This window comes from Chelon labrosus (assembly GCF_963514085.1).
Source record: "Chelon labrosus genome assembly, chromosome: 4".
NCBI lineage: Eukaryota > Metazoa > Chordata > Actinopteri > Mugiliformes > Mugilidae > Chelon > Chelon labrosus.
Window position 1 is genome coordinate 15,286,334 of NC_140340.1, and position 13,349 is coordinate 15,299,682.

At 40.3% G+C, this 13,349-nt stretch overlaps 2 protein-coding genes across 2 annotated transcripts; both read right to left on the minus strand.

Moving 5' to 3' along the window:
• Positions 1-1,887: 1,887 nt before the first annotated feature.
• prelid3b (PRELI domain containing 3) lies at positions 1,888-7,581 on the minus strand. Its single transcript, XM_084543457.1, has 6 exons — positions 7,338-7,581; positions 5,976-6,144; positions 4,741-4,830; positions 4,197-4,267; positions 4,007-4,109; positions 1,888-3,541 (listed from the first exon to the last, which is right to left on the minus strand). The coding sequence occupies exons 1-6, from the start codon at positions 7,367-7,369 to the stop codon at positions 3,425-3,427; spliced, it is 582 nt and encodes a 193-aa protein (XP_084399583.1). The 5' UTR covers positions 7,370-7,581; the 3' UTR covers positions 1,888-3,424.
• Positions 7,582-8,610: 1,029 nt separating this feature from the next.
• tubb1 (tubulin, beta 1 class VI) lies at positions 8,611-12,040 on the minus strand. Its single transcript, XM_084542266.1, has 4 exons — positions 11,839-12,040; positions 10,733-10,841; positions 10,500-10,610; positions 8,611-10,150 (listed from the first exon to the last, which is right to left on the minus strand). Exons 1-4 carry the CDS (start codon positions 11,893-11,895, stop codon positions 9,006-9,008), a joined length of 1,422 nt encoding a protein of 473 aa, XP_084398392.1. The 5' UTR covers positions 11,896-12,040; the 3' UTR covers positions 8,611-9,005.
• Between the last annotated feature and the right edge of the window lie 1,309 nt (positions 12,041-13,349).

Genomic DNA, 13,349 nt, shown 5'->3' on the forward strand with positions numbered 1-13,349 from the left:
CCTTGCCTCCTCCATTTCCTTCTTCTGTTCCTCAAGATCTTTCAGAGCCTTTTGCAGCTCTTTCTTTATAGTTCTTTCTTTTCTTCTTTGACGTCTTTCTTGTCGTCCTCAAGTTCTTTTTCTCAAATACTCAAATTATTTCTCTTCTTCCTCTAATTCTTTGTCTCTACTTTTTCATTTTTTTTGTATGCCTCCTTCACCTCCTCCAGATCTTTCTTTGACTCCTCCAGATGTTTCTTTTCCTCCTCCATTGCATTCAACTCATCGTCAAGTTTCTTATTATTTTCTGTCAGATATTTCTTTGTCTCCTCCATTTCTTTTTTCTCCTCATCTACCTTCTTCAACTCTTGCAGATCTTTCTTGGACTTCTCCTCCTTACACACATCCTCTAGAGTTTTCTTTGTCCTGTCAAATTCTCTTATTTGCTCTTTCAGTTGGTTCTTCTCCATTGGTACTTGGTACTTTATTTCCCACCTTCAGTTGTTTATTTTCTTCCTTGAGTTTTCAGTCTTCCTTCAGCTTTAATTGCCTCCTTTACTTTTTCCTCTGTCTCCTCCAGAGATTTCTTCTCCCTCTCCTGTTTTTCCCTGTTGTCTTCGAGCGCCTTCTTTTTTGCTTCAACAGTTTCTCTCTCGGTCAACTCATCTTTGATTGTCCCCTCAAGGGTGATGTATTTTAACATCCAGGCCTCATCTTTTTGAGGACTTCACTTTTCAGTCTAACAGAGAGACTCTCCTTCTCTTTGATAACTTCCTAGATTTCACACTGTCTCTGGCTGAGCTGCTCCTACAATTTGTTCAGTTCCATCTTGTACTCAGTGGGCTTCTTCTCGGCTTCTAAACAGGCCTTGTACTTCAGCTGGGTACTCTCTATCTCCACTGCGTGAGTTTTGGCCCACTCATCGTGATCCTTCTAAAGTTTCTCGTTGCTGCATATTGCTTTTTTTGCCTTCATGCAGTTGCTCCCAAAGAGTTTAATCTTACTTTTGCAATTAATTTCTGACCTGCTTTGATTGGCACCTGCCATCTTTTGAAGCCTCAATATGATGTGTCAATGCCTTGTGTCGATCATTGATGACATTTGTCTCATTAGCAGCACTCACAAATCCCACTCTTGGTTCATGAGCAATGCCCTACTGGGTCCATCATTGCTTTCAAATGCTCGTCTGTTTCCACGTGTACTGCCCATAAAGGCCCCTCTGGGCCTATGAGCAATAGGCACGAACACCCCTTTAAGTCCATGAACACTGGGTACGAGCACCCCTCTCGGTCATTGACGAAAATGTTTAACTCATGGTTATCAGGATCAGCCCCTCGAATTGGTGCTCGATCTGCATGTGCTTATGCTTTATCTTCATCCTGGTCATGAAAAGCAGGAGATGGATTTGTTCTTAGCCCCTGGAGATGGATGGCTCTGACTGGGGGTGGATTCCTGTGTGATATCTGTAAATTAAGATAAATTTGCAAAACATCTGTCAAGGTGCACTTTTTACTCTCCTGCTTCTCTACTAAAGCGTATGTTTCCCTACATTTGGGAGATCTATTCTGACACTTGTGCTGCGTTCCAGACAGACAACATTTAATTAACTTCTTCTCCACATGAAATTGTAGGACAGGCATTTGGCCTCAGTGTGGCAGAAAAGAGGCAACATCCTTTGTATGCTTCTTGTAAAGAGATCAATGTTGCCTATGTATGTATATACCAACTGCTTCAGGGTCGAAGCTTTTACATTGTATGTAAAAATCTGTTTTAATAGTCTTTAGCTAAATGACTGCTCTAATGCATTCAGTGAGTGTGATTGACTAACTGAGCAGTTTTCACTTAAGCCATTTGCTTTAATGTAAATATTCATGAATTTGACCTATTATAAAAACTGTTTATCTGTATTGAATGCTAACTTTTTAAAAAAAAGGGAGACTTAATTTCCCAGATTAATCCGGCCCCGTTTAATTTTTTTTTATCTCATCTGAAAAAAATAAATCACATACAAGACACTTCCAAGTTCAAATATTTTATTGCCACATTTTGCATTTGTTTAGCAAATTTCTTTTTATCACTGGCACCCAGACACTTACTGGTCAGGTATGCAATATCACATCTTAAATAACTCACTCATTCAAAGAAAACTGTTAAAATAAATATTCCTGTTACAGGTAAAAAAAATATATATATATATTTTAAAGAAACTAGCGCGTTCACCACCACCACACTGCTGTCCACTATATGAAGGAAAAAAAAAAAAAAGACCTTCCCAGAAACACGGTGGAACCACCTGATCCGTGACAGCTCATATTATCAGCTCCCTCAGTAGGTGTAGCAGCTTTTCTTGTTAAAATATATTACATTGTAAGTGCAAGTAAAAGTCCATGTGAAGGTCCTGAGGTCGTTTTACTGAAAGAACATGCTGACAGGATTACATGTCTTAAAAAAAAAAACAAAAATAAAAAAAACAAGCTGAAACAAGCATGAGTGGACTTGTAAGATTAAAACACTACGGGTCCAGCTGCCTTTGTTTGAGCTTATTTTTTTGGATATACCGTGACCAGGAAGACCGGGAACCGGGAAGTTCAGCAAACATGTTCAGTTTGAGTACACTAAGTTTGTACGGTTTACATCTGTGTTGTAAAGAGGTTGCATTTGAGAAGGTCTTTTACATCAAAAACATAAATATGGCAAGTAGCTTGATCCCTTCATTTCACTTAAATACCTTAATAACAATATTAGTTATTACATAATAACAATACAGTTTATAATCAGGCTAACACACGTTGCCTGGTACAGTGTCTTGTTATTACTGAGGTCCCACAGGAAAACATGCTCCGCTCACATTAACCCAGAGCTTTTCTCTGAACTGAGCACATGTGCCCTTGACATACACTGCATGTGACCACCACCTCCATGAACTGTCGTCTTCCTGCCATCACATCTAAACACAAGTAGTCATCACAGTCACTCCTGTACATCTTACCATAAACTGTTTTTCTTCTGACCCTATCGCTGTAAACAGAGTTCACAATAGAGGAGAGTTGCACACATCTGGCAAAGGTGTTTGAAGACACTGGACAAAAAGCAGTGTCTGCTTTGGCACTTTTTTTTTGGACGTTTCCAGTTCGTCCTCTGATACATTCCTGCCAAAGCTACATGCTTCCAAGGACAAACGATGTTTAAACTTATACCAGAGTGTGCCACATAGTTGTATTCTCTGCAGTCCTGCCAGACAGCATCCACTGAAATCATTCAACAGGACCTCCTCATGCTGCAGCCTGCTGCTTAAAACATATCTAATGTAGATAGTAAAGTGTACCAGATGGTTGGATTGTAACTTTAAATAATACAAAAAAACCAGAGCACCAAAACAGCATCCACAAAGGGATACTGGTCGTACTGATTTCTCTCAGACACTGCTGGACAACAGAGGTATGCGTCATTTCTCAGTGACCGCAGCAGCCATCGGGGTGCGTATGGTCCCCCGCGCTGTGGCAGCCAGCTCCTCGATTTCTGCATTCAGTCGCCTGATTACCCACTCCATTGCTTCACGGCCCTGATCAAAAACAAAATACAACATTAATCGTGTGATAAAGGGATTATCATTTAAAATAGGAGGAAGGAGAAGATCTACAAGGTCACGGGGATAACGCTGTGCCTCAAACAAATTGTTCTGTAAGTTCTCAGTGTGCAATACAAACAAGTGCAACACCAAGTTACTTTGTTGATAGACCATGTGTACCATCACTCCCACATCTGAATACTGTTATTATCCACTGTCATTCTGCGTCTTCACACAACCTTTGAGTGTAACACTGTTTGGTTAAGCTTTTGTCTGGACTGCATCTTCAGTTTTGGGAACTAATAAACTAAATTCTAAAACACAGTTTGCATGATTCTCATGCTCAGTTTGGTGAAAACTGTGATCACAATAAATGATACCTCTGAACAGCAGGCCCCCCGAGTAAACTTTGTTCAATTCTTAACATGTGAAACTATTTGAAACAGGAGGATCTCTTACCTTTCCCGCATTTGCAGAGATGGTACTGGCCAAAACTCCCTCCAGGTAACTGCTGAGACTGACTCCTTTCACAGAGATGATGGCCTCCTGAGTCAGAACAGTTCTAGAGGTGACAGAGGTTTAAAATAAGTCACAGTCGAATTGCGTGACAATTAAAAACAATCTCACTTGAGCAGTATTAAAAACTCACTTTTCTGGATCTTGGGGGTGTGGTTTATACGTTAACTTTTCATCCACAGACACCATGTTTGTGAAAGTAATCTGTTGAGGAAAGAACAAATTATTAAAAATCAAATAGAGATATATGCACACTTGTTATATAATATCCCAGTCTATGAGACCTGTCAAGTCCCACAACAGAACCGTGAACACCCTCTATTGAAATGTGAACCTGTCTAACAGGATTCCAGAAATTATTCACCATTTAACACACTGAGATTATGTGTTCGTTCAAGTGGTAGTCACGCAAAGTCGATCTGTGCATGTGTGTGGCTCTCACATGTTTTATAGATCTTTAAACAAAAGCAGGAAAGTATCTCCCATATTTTATGATTACATGTTGCAGTACCAGAGGGCAGAAGTGAAACTTGAGATCTCCGTCTGCCAATGTCATGTCCTGTAGTAGTACATTCTTCTGGCACCACATTCATGTACACCGAGTTCTCACTGGTCTACTTATAGTAAAATCTCAACACGAGCTAGAAAGTAGGCTGTGTTATTCCAAAAGTACTCACATTTGTAGACTGAAGTTCGAACATTTTCTCTTTAGGATCCACCACTGATTGCTCCTGAACATACGTGTACGTCCGTGCGTTTCCAATGATCTGCAGTCAAAGAAAGAGATGCACTTTACTATAAGCTTGAAATTAGCATGTAAAACACATATTTAATCTATGTTATTCATACATTTTTTCCCTCAAAACTCTGCCTTTATTGATTAATTTTAGACATCTACTTCATATTTATTAAAAAAAAAGACTTCAATAATGATCAGTTCACTTCAGTTTAAAGTATTGAATCCATGTTAAATTGCTTGTTAACCCATGTTTTCAGTACAAATACTCAGGTGGCATTTGAATATCATACAGTAAATTTCTCACGACGGCACTGAACCACTACATATTTCAATTACTCTGCACACAGGTTTAGATTCATACCTTAAAAACTTCCATGCAAAAGTAACTTGTAGCTTTTTCCCGCAAAACACAGAACAATATTACTGGGATTTTCTGTCAGCACCCTGTGCCTAAAGGGTACAGAGATGAGCTGGAAGAACTCTGACTGATACGTTCAGTTTACTTGCATACGCTGAGGCTCAGGAGTGATTTGCTTTTGAGACAATCTGATTAAGAGCTACATTAATATGCTATCAATCACTGGGACAGTCTGTATCATGGACTGTCCTTGGAATTAAAGGGGCTATTCATAGATGCTGTCAGAGACTACAACCCCTTCCTCAGACATCTAGTGCTACAGAACAGAAAATGATTGGGCAGTGTTTACACAGGCTGACAGAAGACAGAGTAGCAGCATATTGGCTTTCTGTAGCCTTATCATCTGAGTTCAGAAAGTCAGGGATCCAAGAGAAAAGCTCAATGACATGTCATAGAAATCCAGAGGCCTCCACCCACATACACATGAATAAATGTGACCTCTAGTTTTAAATGAGCTGACACGGAGACGGAAAGTTACAACACATGCTGTCATGGGTTAGAGCTGAGCAATGACAGAAATGGCACTATCGTGTACTCTACGCCACAAGCTGTGGCCCTTAGCCATGAACTCGAATGGGTTTCAGTCAGCAACCAGGTTTGCTGCAGCTGGACAGAAATAGCCGTGTGGGTTAAGGTCATGCTTGCTGGATGGAAAGCATTAACCCCTCACCGCTACTGAACTGGATTACTATAACCTTTTAGTGCATTTTTCAACACAGTATGAGGAGATTTTATCTTTGTGTTTTGACACTTACAGATTTCACTATGGATGGAAGACCCCACTCTGTGCTGAGCAGCCTTTTACTGTGGAGGCGTCCCTGTTTGTCGATGCCTCTGTCCAGAACATCCACTCCGATCACACTGGGGTTCATGGGGTTGGGGTACTTCTGCATAGCAGCCTTGGTCACCGTCTCCCAAGGATGGCTGTTGAAGCAAAGCCAAAAAAAACAATTATTGTTACACTAAAAACTCTGATGTGCGTTCTATCTTTTAAACAAGTATGTATTCAGTGTTGTATATTTAGTGGCCGGAGAGTAACTAGGGGTCATATAATGAAGTACTGTACTAAAGTACAACTTTGATCAACTTTATACTACTCTGAACTGTTGTACTTTTCCTCTGTTCAATTTACCTGAGTGCTATAGTTATCACATACTTTACAAATTATTATAGATAGGCCACAACACATAAGAATAAATTGAAAAACATATAAAGTAGTTTAATTTAACAACACAATGGCCAACTGTGCCATTTGAATGTTACAAGTATTTATTAGCAACATAGTGATAATCAGGTGGATTTTTTTTCGACATTCTTTTTTATTATTTTCACAACTAAAATGCATTTTTACAATCCTGCTTTATCTTAAAAATATACGTACTTATTTCCTAATTGATTATGTGACATTAATTATTACATATTACTTACAAACAAATACAGTTAAATTGTTGGTGGATATTCTAACACAGTTCACTCGTCAGAATATTTTCAAGAGCTCTAAATCACTGCATGTGTCTCAGAAACTCACAAGATGTGAATTCATAATTTTAAATATATAAAAATAGGGCAGATTTTTATATAATTTTTTCTTTTACGTAAGAACGTTGTCAGGCATAGTGTTTTATGGTTGCCGTGGAGACACGTGAATAAGCCGGCGCTGCCAAGTGACGAAGGCGGGTACGGCGTTACGGCGGAATGTAGAGGAGAGGTTACGCTCCGCGGGCTAACCGGCTGCTTACGCAACTTGACTAAGAAATGTGCACAGAGACACTGTAGCAGTATTGCATTCACATTTGTTACGTCAGTACTTGTTTTTATATATAAGTAAATTATTATAGTATTAGTGTTTCTTCTTTGAGCGCGCCAACATACGTTAACCGATAAGACTCTCGCTACTTTGCTAGCTTATACTATTAGCATACACAGCTAATGGCACTAAAGTTATAATTAGCCGTATTTTCCGGTGAAGCTTTACTGTCCTCCAAACCCCGCCGTATGCTGTTCACCAGATTAAATGCCAGCTGGGGTGACTTATCTGCCTGAACCAGACAGTGAGCCACATGACAGCCGGGTCATCTGTAGTAAAACACCTTATGAGGCTAAAACGCTCTACTCACTTGAATATGTGCTCTGAGGTCCAGATCTTCATGGTGCTAAGTGTCTGAGAGATGCTGGTGAAGCCGGAGTAGACGGGTTGACAACCGGTAGGTCGAAACAGTCACACTGACAGAAATCAGAGGACTACATTCAGAGAAAACCGCTAGTCTCCTCCTCCTCCCCCCCAGCCTTCACTGGAACAGTCACATGAGTTTAATACGCATTTCCGCCTGGTCTGGTACATGGCGCATGCGTACACGGACCTTGAAGACAGTGGAATAATAAGCGCTTAAAATAAAAACTGGAGAATTAACCTATGATCTAACTTATGACTACAGCCCACCCGATTGTAGGTCTTCGCCTTAACGTCTAGTGTGTTTTAGATTATTTTACAATACTACTTTTATGGTAATCGCCCATTTAACCTTTGATGTTACACATTCCAGCTGAGTGAAGGTTGCAGGTTACCAGCTGACGCAACAGGGTCAAGTCATCGGTCAAAACGTTATTAACTCAGTCACTTGAATTTGTCCCTGTAAGCAGCATTTGATATAGTGTGTATAATATTTTATAAAATGTCTTTATGTAAATGTGAAATTCAAAAAACTGCTCTCGAAAATCTCTAATGACGTTTAACCTGTTCAAATGTCCACGAAAACCAAACATAAAGCACATGATCCTGACACGGTTTATTGTAGATTTAACAAAACAACAGAGCACCAATCTTTGCTATATAATGTGTATTTTTGACCTTTCACCACGGGTTTATATCTCCTGAGTGTGATCAGATCAGTCAGTGAGTGTTTAATTTCAAAAAGCAGATTCCCATGGGTGGTTGCAAGAGAAATCTGAGGGCTCACAACATTACTGAATGTGAAAACTGTTGAACAAACAAGGCCTGACCTATAATTAGTTAGGAAAAGTGTGCTCCTTCTTTTCTCAACCTTACTTCCACCTTGTAACCTGAATCTTTCATCTATGTGGCAACACTGCTTTTTTCACAGAACCTACAGTATATTTGCACGTGATTTACATGTTTTGCCTCTATCCCAGTACACTGAGTCTGCTCTACTCAATTGCCCTTGAGCTGGAACATCTCCACGTAATGTGTGCTTATCTCAGCGTGCAGACACTATGGCCAAGTTATGTGTAATCTCTGTGACCCAGACTTGTGTAAGTGGGAGGAAACTGTGTGACAGCCTTGAACGGTATCGCTGTTAGCATGCTATCACAGTCCTGTCCATCACTGCAGCTCAGTTTGGTTCAGTTTAACCTTAAATGATAAAACAGAACAAAAAGGAAAACATTTTATTTTTTTCAATTGTCGTAATAAATATACTCTGCATCATCACTTTTTGGTTTTACTGTTTTTATTTACCGTCATAACTTCTATACGAACAATATTCCTCAAACAATATAAACATCACAATATCCTTTTTAAAGCGGTGGGTTATATAGAGCTGACTAAACATATTAATTTCTATATATACATGTAAAAATGTCCGTGGTTAAATATTTAATGTAATAGAAAAAAAACATACAAGCATCGTATTCAAATCATTGAATAATACAAATATGAAAGTTAGCATTATTGTTGAAAAATGTCACAGCACCTACAAAATAAGAGTTCCTTTTCAGAGCACCAATGCCACATAATTTTTCCTACATCCCTTCACAAATTGTGGATTCTACTCATCTACAGTGTCTTTGCTCGTTTCTGTCACTGTTTCAAGTTTCACCTCCATCCGAGACTGAACCTTATTTGTTGCCTGTGATGAGGGTCCCTCCTCTTCTTCATCCTCTGCTTCCCAATCTAGATCAGCAGTGGCTTCTTGGTACTGCTGGTACTCTGACACCAGGTCGTTGAGGTTGCTCTCCGCCTCGGTGAACTCCATTTCATCCATGCCCTCCCCTGTGTACCAGTGGAGAAAAGCCTTTCTTCTGAACATCACCGAGAACTGCTCGCCAACACGGCGGAATATCTCCTGAATGGCCGTGTTATTGCCAATGAACGTGGAGGCCATTTTGAGGCCCCGAGGCGGGATGTCACACACGGCCACCTTGACGTTATGTGGGATCCAGTCCACAAAGTAGTTGCTGTTTTTCTGCTGGATTGCTAGCATCTGTTCGTCGACCTGTTTGGTGGACATCTTGCCACGGAAGATACCGGCAACGGTGAGGTATCGGCCTCGCCTTGGGTCGCACGCTGTCATCATGTTGCGGGCATCAAACATCTGCTGGGTGAGCTCAGGCACAGTGAGGGCTCTGTACTGCTGGCTTCCACGTGCTGTCAGAGGGGCGAAGCCTGGCATGAAGAAGTGGAGGCGAGGGAACGGCACCATGTTCACAGCCAGCTTTCTCAAATCCGCATTGAGCTGTCCGGGGAATCTCAGAGAGGTCGTGACCCCGCTCATGGTCATGGAAACCAAGTGGTTGAGATCCCCGTATGTCGGCGTGGTCAGTTTTAACGTGCGGAAGCAGATGTCGTAGAGGGCCTCGTTGTCAATGCAGAAGGTCTCATCTGTGTTCTCCAGGAGCTGGTGGACCGACAGCGTGGCATTGTAGGGCTCCACCACTGTGTCAGAGACCTTCGGAGACGGCATGATGCTGAAGGTGTTCATGATGCGGTCGGGGTACTCCTCTCGGATCTTGTTAATGAGGAGGGTTCCCATGCCGGAGCCGGTGCCGCCGCCTAGTGAATGAACCAGCTGGAAGCCCTGCAGGCAATCACAGCTTTCGCTCTCATTCCTCACTCTGTCGATCACCTGCTCCACCAGCTCGGCTCCCTCGGTGTAGTGGCCCTTCGCCCAGTTGTTCCCAGCTCCTGAGTTCCCTGTGACACATAGATAAAAGTGCGTTTGTCAGGTTAACATACAAAAAGCAGGACAATGGTAAAAAACATTGTGCCGCTTCTTTTCAGTTCTGTGTCGTCATTAAATGTCACTTTCTTCGGTTTAATGCCATTCTATGGATTAAGTGCAAAACACATTAAAAACTGCAATATTTTCTCACTGGAAGATTTACATTACAATCATAAATGCTAAATTTAGGCATCTGTATTTAAAACACTAGAAGATAGACCCAATTGTTTCCCTTGTCAAAAAAAAAAACACGAGTCTCATCTTAAAAGCAGAAATATGTGAGACAGTATCAAGAGATATTTTATAATATAAGTATTTCACCATGGATGAAGTTGTCTGGTCTAAAAAGGGCCCCGATGCGGCTCCCTCTAACGCTGTCCATGGTGCCAGGCTCCAGGTCAACGAGCAAGGCCCTGGGGACGTATTTACCACCTGAATGCAGAATGGAAATTTATCACTGACACAGCTGGAAATGAACATCCTAAATTTAAATTTAAGAACAATATTTAAAAACAAAACACTGAAGGCAATCGGCAAACTGAGTTCTCTGTTACCGTGCGCCTCATTGAAGTAGACGTTCATCCTCTCCAGTTGGAGGTCGTTGTCTCCTTCATAGATGCCGGTTGCATTGATCCCATGTTCGTCAGTTATCACTTCCCAGAACTACAAAGAGGGAAATCATCCTGGTTAGTTCAACAGCTGATGACTGACGATTTACCCAGCACATTTCTCTATTTTACACTTTTCAGCTTTTTGTCTTTTATGCTCTCTCTTATTTATACTTAGTTATGCACTTCTAATGTACACCTCTTTGGAAAGGGTTATGTGCTTTTTTTTAGAGCTGTATAAATACTTATACTTTCATATCTGAATTAACTGCTTCTTAAGGTTTTTTTTTTTTTTTTTTCCCCGACTGCCACTTTCTCCAGTGTTGGAAAGGATCGTGTGTTACTTTATCGTCTTATAGTTCCCCTCTCTTGTTTTGTGTTAGCCACGATAAAAACGTCCCACCCAGTCTTGCTTCGGCTCTTATCTACTCCCTGAATGCTGGACCGGGAACACCCTGAGTCACTCTGTCACAACTGTTGGTAGCAAAATGCAAAGCAACAATACATGTGGATACATGAACCATAACAAAAAAATGAAGACAAATACAGCTCAGATATACACTCTACCGCCAGTTCATTAGGTACACTGGTGAAAACGAATGCGTATAACAGTCCTGCACTAAATCCTAGCTTCATGAGGGTTGTGGTGTTCGGTATTTGTTTAAAATAAGTGAGAGAGCTGTCGATTCAACTGTGTTTTCATTTTGGAGGCTGTGGTTTGTATTACTATAGACTTGTATCAGGTTTTAGTCACAGGGCTAGGCTAAATAACAGAAATACTTTAGAGTTTAATCTAATACAGTTTAACAGCACCACAAACTAAAGTACCACTGTTCTTACGTTGTTTCAACATAAACTGAACATTATAACAGCTGTGAAGGAGGATTTAGTTCAGGGTTGTTATATTACAATGCATCCAATAATTGTCACTAACAATCTTTGATATTGTTGTAAGCAGTTTAGATGTTGTTGGAGATACATAAAAGATGGTACAGTCAGGCCTAATGCATATCACAAGTTCAACAGAGTGGAGAAGGATTTTCTTTTATTACCTTTGAGCCGATCTGGTTGCCACATTGTCCAATTTGCAGATGTACTATTTCACGCATGATGATCAGGCTACAGTACGCAGAACAGCTGGGGGTCTGTGATAGTCTTCAGTCCTCCCCTTGGCCTTTTATTCAGGACCAGAAGTGATGTCACAAGTGATGTCAGGGAGTTGCCGCAGCCTTCAATGGGTCAAGGACCCAAAACATACAATAGAAACTCATACATAATAATAATAAATATAGAAACAGGCTTAAAAAGTTTCTTTATGTACATATATAAGGGGGTCTGTCACTTATCTGACTCAATTCAAGTAGGTCTAATGTAGTCTTATTTTTGTTAGACTAGCATTTTGTAAAACTATGCAGACATACATTACTTCATGATATTCGTTTTGGTCTGTACATTATAATTTAATGAAGTAATAACTGAAGAAGAAAGTAGTTGGCGCAGCATCCTCATATTGGATGTATTAGAAGTCGTCTGTGAGCTGAACAGGAAGGAAGCGCAGCGCAGATGAATGGAAGCTGTGTGTTTCTCTGGCCAGTGTCAGATAACAGTTCATTTACCACACCAGTATGGTGACCAGTTTTTTTTTAAACAAGAAGCATAGAAAAAAAAAATTTGAATGACAAGACTCCAGACAAAGGTTGTAATATAATGGTATTATACCTTTATAAATGTTAGAAAATAAATAGTTTTCATTTTCCAGCTGTGGACTGAGCGAAGTAATAATGGTGTAAAATGTACTGAGGTCTGGAGACTGTGTATGAGGGATGCTACCATCTAGAGGATCAACGCTGACATAACATGATGTGGCTGAATCTTGAAATGTCTTGGTAGTTGATTTAAATTGTGCATTTTAACTTTAATATGTTAAGATTTATTTGGGCTTTCAGATTCCAGCTCATTTTGTGTTTAAAACAACCAAGAAGAATATCTCCAAAACCCACAAAAATTCCTAAACCTGTCATGACATTAAGATCCGTGTTGAGTTTTAGATCAGTAGAATAGAATAGGATGCCTTTATTGTCATTGTACAAGACCCACCGCTCTTAAAGTGTTCAGCACTTAGTAGCATCTAGTGAAGTTAGGACTAAAAAAATGTTTTTTAGTCTGCTGAGCCTTATTTTTCATTAAGAGAAAATCTGATGCCATTTTTTTTTAGAGGTTTGCAGTAATAATTATTATTATAATCAAATGTCCTGGGTTCAAAACCACCAAAATGATTGTGTTGACACAGCCAATACTTTTACTCACTGATCATTGATAAAGCACTGTTACGATATATCATATACTACTACCACCACTACTACTACTACTACTACGACTACTAATGTCTCTGTGTCGTGTGATGAACCAGCTTGCATTCCCTCTCCTCCTCCCTCCTCTTTATTTTCTCTTTTTTTTCGTCACCCCACCTGGCCGGCCTCAAGCAGATGTGTCTGTTGTGTGTTTTCCTTTCCGTTGCGCCTCGGTGCTTGTTCTTGTGGTTTCAGGCTCTGGGTTCTGCAAA

Excerpts from the sequence above, each read along its gene's own strand:
- prelid3b (XM_084543457.1), bottom strand. The coding sequence starts at position 7,369 with ATGAAGATCTGGACCTCAGAGCACATATTCAA. Across the intron at positions 6,145-7,337 it reads ACCTCAGAGCACATATTCAA|CCATCCTTGGGAGACGGTGA; the intron begins GTGAGTAGAGCG and ends TTGCTTCAACAG. Across the intron at positions 3,542-4,006 it reads TCTCTGCAAATGCGGGAAAG|GGCCGTGAAGCAATGGAGTG; the intron begins GTAAGAGATCCT and ends GTTTTTGATCAG.
- tubb1 (XM_084542266.1), bottom strand. The coding sequence starts at position 11,895 with ATGCGTGAAATAGTACATCTGCAAATTGGACAATGTGGCAACCAGATC. Across the intron at positions 10,842-11,838 it reads GCAACCAGATCGGCTCAAAG|TTCTGGGAAGTGATAACTGA; the intron begins GTAATAAAAGAA and ends CCCTCTTTGTAG. Across the intron at positions 10,151-10,499 it reads ACCAGACAACTTCATCCATG|GGAACTCAGGAGCTGGGAAC; the intron begins GTGAAATACTTA and ends TATGTGTCACAG.